General features: G+C 39.5%; 1 protein-coding gene across 1 annotated transcript in view; it reads left to right on the forward strand.

Moving 5' to 3' along the window:
• Positions 1-13,925, forward strand: part of ATAD5 (ATPase family AAA domain containing 5) — a 507,256-nt gene that overhangs the window by 61,721 nt on the left and 431,610 nt on the right. The window contains exons 7-8 of the mRNA XM_053721398.1: positions 6,435-6,613; positions 8,307-8,464. Of these exons, the coding sequence (XP_053577373.1) occupies positions 6,435-6,613; positions 8,307-8,464 (337 nt within the window). The remainder of the gene's footprint in view (positions 1-6,434; positions 6,614-8,306; positions 8,465-13,925) is intronic.

The following is a 13,925-nucleotide window of genomic DNA, read 5'->3' on the forward strand; positions in this document are numbered from 1 at the left end:
GGTATGTTCAGTATTTTTATTTCTAGAGAGATGAATAAGTTCTAGAAAATGCTGACAGAGCCTTGTGTATTTGAGGTAAGCCTGATGCAGTGATTTAACAGCGACTGGGATCATGCTTACATAACAGGGTAATACTCATGTTAATATTCATATTGCTTAGTGACAAAACGTTTACATGATTTCATAAAATAGGACGTTTTTTCTCTGAGGGAGATAAGTCTTTATTTGGGGCCTAGTTTCCACATGGCTAGTCAGATGCTCCTATTTTAGCGCTCTAACTGCGCAGTTTTAATTCAGACTGAGACATCCAGCTTCCCTAGAAGAGTCTTCTGGCATCTGAGAACCATTTCAAAGGGGTTATTTCTGCACAAAATCGTATTTAAGGGCAGGTAGGAGCCTCAGCAGAGCTGTGGCATGGTGCTCAATTGACTTTTAACGTTTTTTTAACGTTTTTCAATCCGGTTTGGGTCCTAAGGGGTTAATCATCCATTTGCAAGGGGGTGCAATGTTGCTTTAGTCCCTTATTCACACTGTAAACATTTCAAAGATTTTACTGTATTTTTTTCATTGTTCTGCAGTTTAAGTGCTGTTTTTTTTCTCTTACAGGCACAGTAATGTTTTTGTTTAATTGCTGTTTCACCTTTATTAAAGTGTTTTCCAAGCTTGCTTGTCTCATTACTAGTCTGTTAAACATGTCTGACATAGAGGAAACTCCTTGTTCAATATGTTTGGAAGCCATTGTGGAACCCCCTCTTAGAATGTGTACCAAATGTACTGAAATTTCTATAAACTATAAAGACCATATTATGGCGCATAAAGATTTATCTCCAGGGGATTCTCTGACTGAAAAGAGGGAGATTATGCCATCTAACTCTCCCCATGTGTCAGAACCTATAACTCCCTCTCAAGTGACGCCAAGTACATCTAGCGCGTCTAATTCTTTTACCTTACAGGACATGGCGGCAGTTATGAATGCTACCCTCACAGAGGTATTCTCCAAACTGCCAGGGCTACAAGGAAAGCGAGACAGCTCTGGGGCTAGAACTAATACAGAGCTTTCTGACGCTTTATTGCCTGTGTCCGATATACCCTCACAATACTCAGAAGCCGAGGCAGGTGGGTGACATTTCAGACTCAGGGAAGGCGTTACTTCAGTCTGATTCTGAGATGACGGCGTTTAAATTTAAGCTTGAACACCTCCGCTTATTGCTTAGGGAGGTTTTAGCGACTCTGGATGACTGTGACCCCATTGTGGTTCCAGAGAAATTGTGTAAAATGGACAAATACTTTGCAGTGCCTGTATACAACGATGTTTTTCCAGTCCCTAAGAGGTTTTCGGAAATTATTACTAAGGAATGGGATAGACCAGGTGTACCGTTCTCTCCCCCTCCTGCTTTCAAAAAGATGTTTCCCATAGATGCCACCATACGGGACTCGTGGCAGACGGTCCCTAAGGCGGAGGGAGCAGTCTCTACCCTAGCTAAGCGTACAACTATCACCGTCGAGGACAGTTGTGCTTTCCTATGGAGTTTAAATTTAGTTCTTAAAGTTCTTCAAGGGGTTCAGTTTGAACCTCTGCATTCCATAGATATCAAACTTTTATCTTGGAAAGTTCTGTTTTTGGTAGCTATCTCTTCGGCTCGAAGAGTTTCAGAGTTATCTGCCTTACAGTGTGATTCCCCTTATCTGATCTTCCATGCAGATAAGGTAGTTTTGCGTACCAAACCTGGGTTTCTTCCTAAGTTGGTATCTAATAAGAATATCAATCAGGAGATTGTTGTTCCATCACTGTGTCCTAATCCTTCTTCAAAGAAGGAACGTCTATTACACAATCTTGATGTGGTTCGTGCTTTAAAGTTTTATTTACAAGCTACTAAGGATTTTCGTCAAACATCTGCATTGTTTGTTGTCTACTCTGGACAGAGGAGACCCAAAAGGCTTCAATATCTTCTCTTTCTTTTTGGCTGAGAAGCATAATCCGTTTAGCTTATGAGACTGCTGGCCAGCAGCCTCCTGAAAGAATTACAGCTCATTCCACTAGATCGGTAGCTTCCACATGGGCTTTTAAAAATGAGGCTTCTGTTGAACAGATTTGTAAGGCGGCAACTTGGTCTTCGCTTCATACTTTTTCTAAATTCTACAAATTTGATACTTTTTGATTCCTCAGAGGCTATTTTTGGGAGAAAGGTCTTGCAGGCAGTGGTGCCTTCCGTTTAAGTTCCTGCCTTGTCTCTCCCTTCATCCGTGTCCTAAAGCTTTGGTATTGGTATCCCACAAGTAATGGATGAACTCTTGGACTGGATACACCTTACAAGAGAAAACAAAATTTATGCTTACCTGATAAATTTCTTTCTCTTGTGGTGTATCCAGTCCACGGCTCGCCCTGTCACTTTAAGGCAGGTGTTTTTATTTTTAACCCCTTAATGACCACAATGTACCCTGTATGTCACTGGTCGTTAAGGTTTTTTTCAGGACATAATAGCACAAGTCTAGCAAGAACACGCTATTAATGCCCTCCCTCCAGAAGGCTTTGTGGAATAGAGTAGTCTCAACGCTGGTGGCAAGACCACGCTATAAAACAATCAAGTCCCAAAAAAAGTTCAGCGACATACAGGGTACGTCGCTGGTCCTTAAGGGGTTAAACTACAGTCACCACTGCACCCTATAGTTTCTCCTTTTTTCTTGCTTGTTTTCGGTCGAATGACTGGGGGTGGCAGTTAGGGGAGAAGCTATATAGACAGCTCTGCTGTGGGTGTTCTCTTGCAACTTCCTGTTGGGAAGGAGAATATCCCACAAGTAATGGATGAACCCGTGGACTGGATACACCACAAGAGAGAAATTTATCAGGTAAGCATAAATTTTGTTTTTTCTTTGATTTTCATGGGTGTGTTGTAAATTTACCTCTTCCCAATTTTGATCCCTAAAGCTAAATGGATTTTTGAGCTTAAGACATTAACTCCTAATGGTTTAAATCTTGAGTTTGATTTAGGCTGTTTTTTTATGAAGTATTAATGTATTTTATATGGAATTTAGGTTTTTTGTACGGCGGTTTTAAAATCTTTTGCAATTTTATATTATAATTATTATCTTTTAGTTTATTATACAAATGTTTATATATATATATATATAGAGACAATAGATAAATGAACCAGTAGAAAGAATCCACTGAATCACTCCCAGGCGCTCACTGTCAAATAAAGCAATGCCACAAGGTATATATTCTATACCCAGCACCTCATAGAGGTATATATATTTTCAGTAGGTAGTATCCAGCTGCCAAAACCCAAAAAGAATAGAGGAGACCTATCACTCCTCAAAAAGGAACATAAAAAGGAAGGGGCAGGGTGGCGCAGACAACCCAAACCAAAAATACATAATAAATAAATGTATAAAATTTATACAGTTTATAGTAAAATATTATAGCAATGCATAGTTAAAAATAAAATAAAATAAATAATATAATACAATATTAATATATAGTATGTTACAAATGTCCATAAGCTATATCAAAAATCCTAAACGATCAGAGGTAATCAGGAGCACATCAAAAATAGAGGATAGAGTCTTCAGGTTTTAATCCCCTATTAGATGTGCACTTACTTGAATGAACCTCAATCACATGAGGTAAGAATGTAGCACTTTCAAAACAGAATGAGGCACTCCCTGTAGAAAAGATAGAATCATCCACTGGATCTCCCAGAATGCAGACTTCTGTATCTTGGAATATGGATAGTAGAATCCTCCAAAAGTCCTCGTGCTCTCTTTAGTAAGTAGTAACCAGCTGCCGTCCTCAGATAGCTTCCCTTTTCATTCCTCCTTCATATTTCTCATTTAAGGGGATTTTACCTATATATATATTTTTTTTAATTTAATATTAACAAATTTCTTAGAGTTTTTTTACCCCTCTAAAAGTTTAGCAGGATATATATAGGTTAGACCCCAACATTTGAATATTTATAGATAAACGATCAGTTTAAAAATACAATGGATCAGTTCATTTATATTTATTATAATTAATTTTTTAACAATCTTTTATCTTGATATTGCCCAATATTGGTATCCTCTGGGGGTTTGCTTATGGTATTCTTTTGTTTGTTTCATTGTTTGTTATTGTATTACGATATTTAGGTAAGATCCTCCATTATGCCGTGTCAGGTATTAATAATAGCATTTACAACACGGCACGCCTTTTTTTTTTTTTGTTCCAACGTGGGTATAAATTGCCATGTTAAGGGAGGTTTTAAGATGCAGTAAGATTGTAACCTTGAATTGTATCGTATCGTCATTTGTTTTTTAAAATATTAGCGAGTTTCTTTTTTATTGGCTCAATAGAATTCCACTATGCCAATGTAGGGTTTGTTTTTGTAATAGCTTTTCGTAATAGCTTTTCATTGACTGTTCATAACTGAGATAAGTTTACGATTTGCACTGAAAGTTAAATTTAATCATTTCACTTTTTCTGATTGGCTTATAGTTTAACCAATTATGATATAGGTAAAGGTATATTTTAACCCGGTAGGAATAGCCCCGGTAAGAGCTTGATAAAGATTAATTTTGAAACGCGTTGCTCTATGTTAAACTCCTTAACGGAGTGTATTTTATTATTATCCGCATAGAGCTATTTTGTCACAGTTGCACGGCGCTCCTGAATTTTGGCTACGGCACCTCTGACTTTCTGGGCTGATTGTATATTAGCCGGTCAGTTCAGGGGTTATTCAGCTAGCAGCCGTTTTGCGGGTTCAGCTCCAGGATTGCGGTTTAGCTACATTGTATGTTATATTGCACATCAGTATAACAAATAGTTATATTTTTCCTGTTTGTGAATTGTACATCTTTATGTGGAGACAACTTTGGACTTCAAAGGGATTATAACGGCGAACCACTGTGCAATATCTTGGCAGATTACAGCAATCTGACACTGTGAGTACAGAGAGTTTGTTTACTAAACGTCTTTTATACTGCCCTAAGAAGATTTTCTCTTTTACCAGTAGGTTATCGTTCACATGTTTAAAGGCTTACATCAACCAAGGACTATTAAAAGAACTTTTTAAAGAACTTTTTCTCTCTTGCTATTATTAAATGTATATGTATTTTAAAGTATATTGTATCTATTATGGCTAATATATTAGTTATATAAAATATTGTTCCCAATATCATTTATTTGAGATTTTATCAAGTATATTAACAGGTGCATAGCTAGGATTGTTAGGATTGTGCTGGTGATTGGCATTTGTGGTTAATCTTCTGCGTTTGCCTACTGATACATCTATCAGTTCTTGTAGCATTTTTTACTTTATATTGTTACTATCCAATACAGTTACACTTTAGCTTTTTGAGCGCTCCCTTTGTTATTCAATTTGTATTTATAAGCCATACCTTTTAGAAGTTGAGAGACCTCTATCACATTTGGAGTTTGTGTAGCAGTTTTATTTTGGCGCAGTTTTACCTGTTGTTGTTATTTTAATACTTTAGGAACTCCAGAAATAGACCTCATGATTTCGCGTTTCAATTTCAAGTTTTTTTTATCATGATAAGGCTGTGTTGCAAACTGGTCCCAAATTTCTTCCTATGGACAATATTAATCAGGAGATTGTAGTTCTGTGTCCTAACCCAAAGTCATCCAAAGAAAGATTGTTACAAAATTTGGATGATGTTAGGGCATTAAAGTTTTACCTACATACTTGGTTGAGAAATATTATTCGTATTACTTATTTGGAGGCAGGTCATCAACCTCCAGCATGTATTATGACCCATTCCATTCGCTCTAATTCCACATCCTGGGCTTTTCAGAATGAGGCTTCGGTAGAACAGATCTGCAAAGCTGCTACCTGGTCTTCACTCCATACTTTCACAAGATTCTATCAGTTTGATGATTTTGCCTCGGAAGAGACCTCTTTTGGTATTAGAGTTCTTCAGGCGATGGTGACTTCCTATTAGGTTACTGCCTTGCCTGTTTATCCCGCCCGTCTCCTTTGTGGACTCCACAGCTTGGGTATTCACATATGTTAGAATGGATTTTCGTGGTCTCTCAATACCATTAGAAAAACCTCAAAAGTTATGCTTACCTGATAAATTATTTTCTTTCTTGGTAATAAGAGTTCAGGAACCCACCCTCTCTTTCTACGGTGACAGTTCTAATTGCACCACTTAACCTCTGTTGCCTCTTGCTCTCTCTATCCTTGGATAGACTGGGAGGGAAGGGGAAGTAGGAGGGTTAAATGCTCTGGTAGTGGTGTCTTTGCTTCCTCCTGGTGGCCATGTGATGTAATTCCCATATCTAATGCATTTTAAAAATGTTGTATTTAAAATTCATTATCCTTTTGTTTAATACAGGTTAGTGATATAGCATACTTTTTTTTTATATCTTTCTATTTTAAATGAGTTTTTGCATTCCTTCATCCACAGCTAATTTTACCTTTTTTTATTGTCTCTAGCTTAGAAGCATCTGAAAATTCTCAGGATGATGAACAGTTCAAATCAAAACGTGAATTTCTTATGAGTGGTTTACCAGATTCGCTAAAGCGACACATAGCAAAATCTGCAGCTATTATTGAAGCGTATTCTCTGTTAAGTTCATCTTTCCAGAATGTGGTGCATGTGCAACAGAAGGATGGTAAGACTTATTTCCTGTGATTTTTGCTCTTATTTTATGATTCACATTTAGATTCAGAGCATTTTTGATCATAGAGCAAATGATGCATGAACTTGTGACTACTTAAAGCCAAATGTTTTTTTTTATTACTCCTGTTTTGTTGTTTGTTTTAATATGTGACTGCTTATAAGGGCAGCAACCACTAAAACAAATTATTTCATACTTATTATAGTAATTTAATGGTTTATCAGCCAAGTAAAACTACTTAAAGGACCAGTAAATTCCGTAGATTTGCATAATGAACAAATGCACAATAAAAAGACAATGCAATAGCATTTAGTCTGAATTACAAATCAGTAGTAGATTTTTTTTTTCTTCTGACAAATTTCAAAGTTAAATCTATTTCCACTCCTGTCATGTGACAGTCATCAACCATTTACAAAATGCATATACGTATATTCTGTGACTTCTTCCACATGCTCAGTAGGAGCTGGTGACTCAAAAATTGTAAATATAAAATACTGTGCCTATTTTGTTAATGGAAGTAATTTGGAAAGTTGTTTTAAAATAGCAGGCTCTATCTACCATAGGAGCAGCTGACAGGTGCTAGAATCCAATCAGCTACTTCAGCTACCACACTCAGGAATTTGGATCTGTTAAAGTAACTAACATTGGAAGGAATCAATTTCCTCACTTTCACCTTGCTTTTCATCACCCATTTTTTCAATTTTTTAGTTTTGATTGACTTATTTTTGTTCTTCACTAACATTTGTTGATCAACTTTTGGAACACTTTTTTGGATTATATTTTATTTTTTATGTTTATTGCATATTGTGTATTTTATTTTTTATGTTATTGCATATTGTGTATTTTATTTAATTATATCTCAACCTCACTGGATTAAGTAGCTAGCATTTTTATATCCATTTGCACTCACTCATTATTTGATCATATCTATACAATTATTTTGCTACCCCCCTTTTTTTGCACTGCAGTGCATTTTTCTATTTTTTGGAACATTATTTTTGAACACTATTGTTTGTATTATTGTTTATTAGTTTTTTGCTTGATGCACTTGTTATAGTTGTACTTAGGCTAATTCTGTTTTATTAGTATACACTCTTATTCTGGTGTACCACTCACACTGATCACCTGTTATTACCTCTGTTTTTATTGTAATTATCAGCTTTGGCCCTTTGAGCCGCTTCTGTGAGATATTCCTGTATTTGTAATTTTATTTACATCTGCTTTTTACATTTTTTATATATAGTCTTTTATTACTGATGCTTTTTAACATGGTTCATTAAATAATCTTCTTTTATCTCTCTGTGAGTATATTTATCCCTTGGCCTCTTGTTGGTGCTGTATTCACTTCTTACTACTTGTGCATATTTTTTGGAGGTTGGTTAGGATCTCTGTTTGGATACAGCTTGGGGATTACCTTAGCGCTTGTACACTACCCCTTTTTCACTTCCCTTCCTGCTTGTCAACAAAGGATAACAAGAAAATGTGATAATAGAAGTAAATTGGAAAGCTTTTTAATTTTGTATGTTCTATCTGAATTGTGAAAGAATTTTTTTTTTTTTAAGAACCTGTAAAAAAGCTGACTTGCATCACATGAACATCTTTATGTAAACACTTTTTACATTTAAAATTTCCTTAGTAGCCACTTCCAAATATAAAGGTACTTTAAGTATCTGTTTTTCTTCTTTAGATTGCTTGATGTGGAATTTGGTAATACCCTCTTGTCCTCTGATCACTGGAATGGATTGGAGTACTACATTATCTGTTTTTCCCAAGCTCACCCTTTCACTTGGTGAGTTTACTGATGTGACCACCAAACAACCCTCCATCCGACTTCATGAAAACTTAGTAAGTATGTTTCTCGCATAATTCCATTTTGAACGTTTGTTAAATATTTAACTATATAGTTGCAATCTGCTTGACTATATTGAAAGGAAATCAAAGGTGTGTGTGTGTATGCGAAGTACACATTTGTTTACAGCAATCATTTCGTGTGTGTGTATATGTATATATGTGTGTGTGTGTATATATATATATATATATATATATATATATATATATATATATATGTATGTGTGTGTTTTTTTTGTTTTTTTGTTTGCGTTATTACAAAATAGTCACAAATAAAATTTCTATAGCATGCTTGGTAATCCACCACATAGGAATCACTTTTCTCTTACATTGGTGTATCCGGTCCACGGCTTCATCCTTACTTGTGGGATATTCTCAATCCCTACAGGAAGTGGCAAAGAGAGCACACAGCAGAGCTGTCCATATAGCTCCCCTCAGGCTCCGCCCCCCCAGTCATTCTCTTTGCCGCTCTAACAAGTAGCATCTCCTCGGGAGGGTAAAGAGTTTGTGGTGTTAGATTTGTAGTTTTTATTTCTTCAATCAAAAGTTTATTATTTTAAAATAGTGCCGGTTTGTATTATTTACTCTGAGGCAGAAAGTGATGAAGATTTCTGCTGAGAGGAATATGATTTTAGCACCAGTAACTAAAATCCATTGCTGTTCCCACGCAGGACTGTTGAATACCGGAGAACTTCAGATGGGGGGAACAGTTTGCAGGCTTAACTGCTTCAGGTATGATCAGTCATTTTTCTAACAAGACCCAGTAATGCTAGAAGACTGACAGGAATCCCCATGGGGAAAGGTAAGCCATTTTCTCAGACTCAGTATAGAAGGATGGCTTAGATTAAGGGCTTAAATACTGGTGGACACTATTTTGGGCTCAATCGATTGCTTTATTAGCATGATTTAATATTGACTCTTGTGTTTTTATACTTATAAAACGCTTTGTTTTTTTTTTTATTCGCCTGGCACTTGATTAGACACCTAATCTATCTCAGAGGCCCCATCACTCTGGAATGAAGAGGGAGGGGGCCTCATTTTCGCGCCTCAGTTGCGCAGTTGTTTTTGCTAGACAGTAAATGCAGCTTCACGTGTAAAGTCCAGAGACATCAGAGAGGACTTCAGAGAGGCTTATTTCTTCTTCAAATAATCCCTAAGGAAGGTAAAATCCACAGTAGAGGCTGTGGCATAGTGCTGTAGTGTTTACAACCGGTTGTCTGCTCTCTTTAGCTCCGGTGTGGGCAATAAGGGGTTAATTGATTTGAAAATGTGTGTGCAATCATTCCAAAGCATTAGGATAATGTGGTGAAAATTTCATTAAGATCGGATGTTTCTTTGATGTCTTGGTAAAAAGTGTGTGCTTTTTTATTATTTAAAGACACCGTAACGTTTTTTCAAAAAGTATTTTTTCTTGCATTATAGTGCTGTCTAAGTCTGCCAAACATGTCTGAGCCTTCAGATAGCCCTTGTTCTGTGTGTTTAAAAGCCATGGCGGTACCCCCATTGCATTTGTGTTTAAAATGTGCTATAGCGTCTAAGCAGTTTAAGGAACATTCAGTGACACTTAAAAATGTAGCCCAAGATGATTCTTTAGCAGAAGGTAGTGAGGATAGTACTCTCTCCTCTACGTCAATGTCGACACCAGCTATGCCCGCGCAAGCGATTCCCAGTACCTCTAGCGCATCGATCCCTATTACTTTGCAACAGTTAGCAGCAGTAATGGATAATTCTCTTGCAGCGTTTTTATCCAAACTGCCTGCATTTCCAAGGAAGCGCGATAGCTCAGTTTTAAATACAGAGAATGAGCAATCAGACGCATTGGATAATTTATCTGTAGTGCCCTCACAACAATCTGACTTGGCGGTGAGGGAGGGCCTGTCTGAGGGAGAAATTTCTGACACAGGAAAAGTTTCTCAACAGGTAGAGCCAGATACCATAGCATTTAAATTTAAGCTAGAACACCTCCGCGCCCTGCTTAAGGAGGTCCTGGCTACGCTAGATGATTGTGACCCCTTGGTGGTCCCAGAAAAATTGTGTAAAATGGACAAATTCTTAGAGGTCCCGGTACACACTGACGCGTTCCCGATCCCTAAGAGGGTGGCGGATATTGTGACTAGGGAGTGGGAGAGACCAGGTGTACCCTTCGTTCCCCCTCCTATATTTAAGAAAATGTTCCCCATTGTTGATCCTAGAAGGGACGTGTGGCAGATGGTCCCTAAGGTAGAGGGGGCAGTTTCAACACTAGCCAAGCGCACGACTATACCAATAGAAGACAGTTGCGCTTTCAAAGATCCTATGGATAAAAAATTAGGTTTACTTAAGAGAATATTTGTTCAACAAGGTTTCCTTCTTCAACCAATTTCTTGCATTATTCCTGTAACCACTGCAGCGGCTTTTTGGTTTGAGGAACCGGAAAACTCGCTCCAGAAGGAGACTTCTTATGATGAGGTCATGGACAGAATTTACGCCCTGAAGTTGGCTAATTCTTTCATCACATTTGCCGCTTTTCAGTTAGCTAAATTAGCGGCGAAAAATTCTGGTTTTGCCATCGTGGCGTGCAGAGCGCTTTGGCTAAAATCATGGTCGGCGGACGTGTCGTCCAAAACAAAATTGCTTAATATTCCTTTCAAGGGTAAGACCCTATTCGGGCCAGAGTTGAAAGAGATTATTTCAGATATCACTGGGGGAAAGGGCGATGCCCTTCCACAAGATAGACCTTTCAAAGCTAAAAACAAGGCTAATTTTCGTTCCTTTCGCAATTTCAGGAACGGATCTGCTTCAACCTCTACAGCCGCTAAGCAAGAGGGTAACGCTTCCCAGCCCAAACCAACATGGAAACCCTTGCAGGGCTGGAACAAGGGTAAACAGGCCAAGAAGCCTGCTGCTGCTACCAAGACAGCATGAAAGGGTAGCCCCCGATCCGGGACCGGATCTAGTAGGGGGCAGACTTTCTCTCTTTGCTCAGGCTTGGGCAAGAGATGTTCCAGACCCCTGGGCGCTAGAAATTGTTGCTCAGGGGTACCTTCTGGAATTCAAGGACCTTCCTCCAAGGGGAAGGTTCCACATTTCTCGCTTGTCTTTAGACCAGACATAGAGACAGGCATTCTTACGCTGCGTAGAAGACCTTCTAAAAATGGGAGTGATACACCCAGTTCCAACGGCAGAACAAGGACTGGGTTTTTACTCAAACCTGTTTGTAGTTCCGAAAAAGGAAGGAACTTTCAGGCCAATCCTGGACTTAAAAATCCTAAACAAATTCCTCAGAGTTCCATCATTCAAAATGGAAACCATTCGGACAATCTTACCAATGATCCAGGAGGGTCAATATATGACTACTGTGGATTTAAAGGATGCGTACCTGCATATTCCTATCCACAAAGATCACCATCAGTTCCTGAGGTTCGCCTTTCTGGACAAGCATTACCAGTTCGTGGCTCTTCCCTTCGGGTTGGCCACTGCTCCCAGAATTTTCACAAAGGTGCTAGGGTCCCTTCTAGCGGTACTAAGACCAAGGGGCATTGCAGTAGCACCTTACCTAGACGACATCCTAATACAAGCGTCGTCCTTTCACAGAGCAAAGGCTCATACGGACATTGTTCTGGCCTTTCTAAGGTCTCACGGGTGGAAGGTGAACATAGAAAAGAGTTCTCTGTCCCCGTTCACAAGGGTTCCCTTCCTGGGAACAATAATAGACTCGGTAGAAATGAAAATCTTTCTGACGGAGGTCAGGAAGTCAAAACTTTTGAACACTTGTCGAGTTCTTCATGCCATTCCTCAGCCTTCTGTGGCTCAGTGCATGGAGGTAATAGGGCTAATGGTTGCGGCAATGGACGTGGTCCCTTTTGCTCGAATCCATCTAAGACCACTGCAACTGTGCATGCTCAAACAGTGGAATGGGGATTATGCAGATTTGTCTCCCCAGATACAAATGGACCAGAAAACCAGAGACTCACTCCTCTGGTGGTTGTCTCAGGATCACCTGTCTCAGGGAATCCGTTTCCGCAGACCGGAGTGGATCATTGTCACGACGGACGCCAGCCTCTTAGGCTGGGGTGCGGTCTGGGACACCCTGAAAGCTCAGGGTCTATGGTCTCGGGAAGAATCTCTTCTCCCGATAAACATTTTGGAATTGAGAGCGATATTCAATGCGCTCCAGGCCTGGCCTCAGCTAGCGGAGGCCAAATTCATCAGATTTCAGTCGGACAACATCACGACTGTAGCGTACATCAATCATCAGGGAGGAACAAAGAGTTCCCTGGCGATGAGGGAGGTATCCCAGATCATCAAATGGGCAGAGGATCACTCCTGCCATCTATCCGCAATTCACATCCCAGGAGTGGACAACTGGGCGGCGGATTATCTGAGTCATCAGACTTTCCATCCGTGGGAGTGGGAACTCCACCCGTAGGTTTTTTCCCAGTTAACACAACTATGGGGCCTTCCAGATCTGGATCTGATGGCGTCACGCCAGAACTCCAAGGTTCCACGTTACGGGTCCAGGTCCAGGGATCCCAAGGCGACATTGGTAGATGCCTTAGTTGCGCCTTGGTCGTTCAATCTAGCTTATGTCTTTCCACCGTTTCCTCTTCTCCCTCGGCTAGTAGCCAGAATCAAGCAGGAGAAGGCTTCGGTGATTCTGATAGCGCCTGCGTGGCCACGCAGGACTTGGTATGCAGACCTGGTGGATATGTCATCGGCTCCACCATGGAAGCTACCTTTGAGACAGGACCTTCTAATCCAAGGTCCATTCAAGCATCCAAATCTAGTTTCTCTGCAATTGACTGGAGATTGAACCCTTAATTCTAGCTAAGCGTGGGTTCTCTGAATCAGTTATATATATACTCTGATCCAGGCTAGAAAGCCTGTTATCAGGAAAATTTACCATAAAATATGGCGGAAATATCTTTGTTGGTGCGAATCCAAGGGTTACTCATGGATTAAGATTAGGATTCCAAGGTTACTATCCTTTCTCCAAGAAGGATTGGAGAAAGGGTTGGCAGCTAGTTCTCTAAAGGGACAGATATCTGCTCTGTCTGTTCTGTTACATAAGCGTCTGGCAGCCGTACCAGATGTTCAGGCGTTTGTACAGGCTTTAGTCAGAATCAAGAGTCAAAAAAGGATCCCCGAGGGGAACCAATTACGGGGTGCGCTAAAAGTTGCAAACAAGTCTGTGCACAAACCGTGAGTGGAATATGTGTAGACAGGCAAACGTAGAGCACAAATGTGAGGCGGCGGCTCCTCTGGTCCTCGGAGTGAAGATTCTGAAAATTAGAAATGAAAAAGAGGGCGCCACATAGCGTGATATTGTTGAATCTGAGTCGGAGTGAATACAATGAAAAGGCTTACCGAAAGGATATGCACCGTACTGTGACCGGTGCTATCGGGCAGACTAACACACTCAGTGGTTAGCACACTGGTGGGTCAATGGTATACAGCGTCTGGACCAAGACAGGTGATT

This window comes from Bombina bombina, chromosome 1 (genome assembly GCF_027579735.1).
Source record: "Bombina bombina isolate aBomBom1 chromosome 1, aBomBom1.pri, whole genome shotgun sequence".
NCBI lineage: Eukaryota > Metazoa > Chordata > Amphibia > Anura > Bombinatoridae > Bombina > Bombina bombina.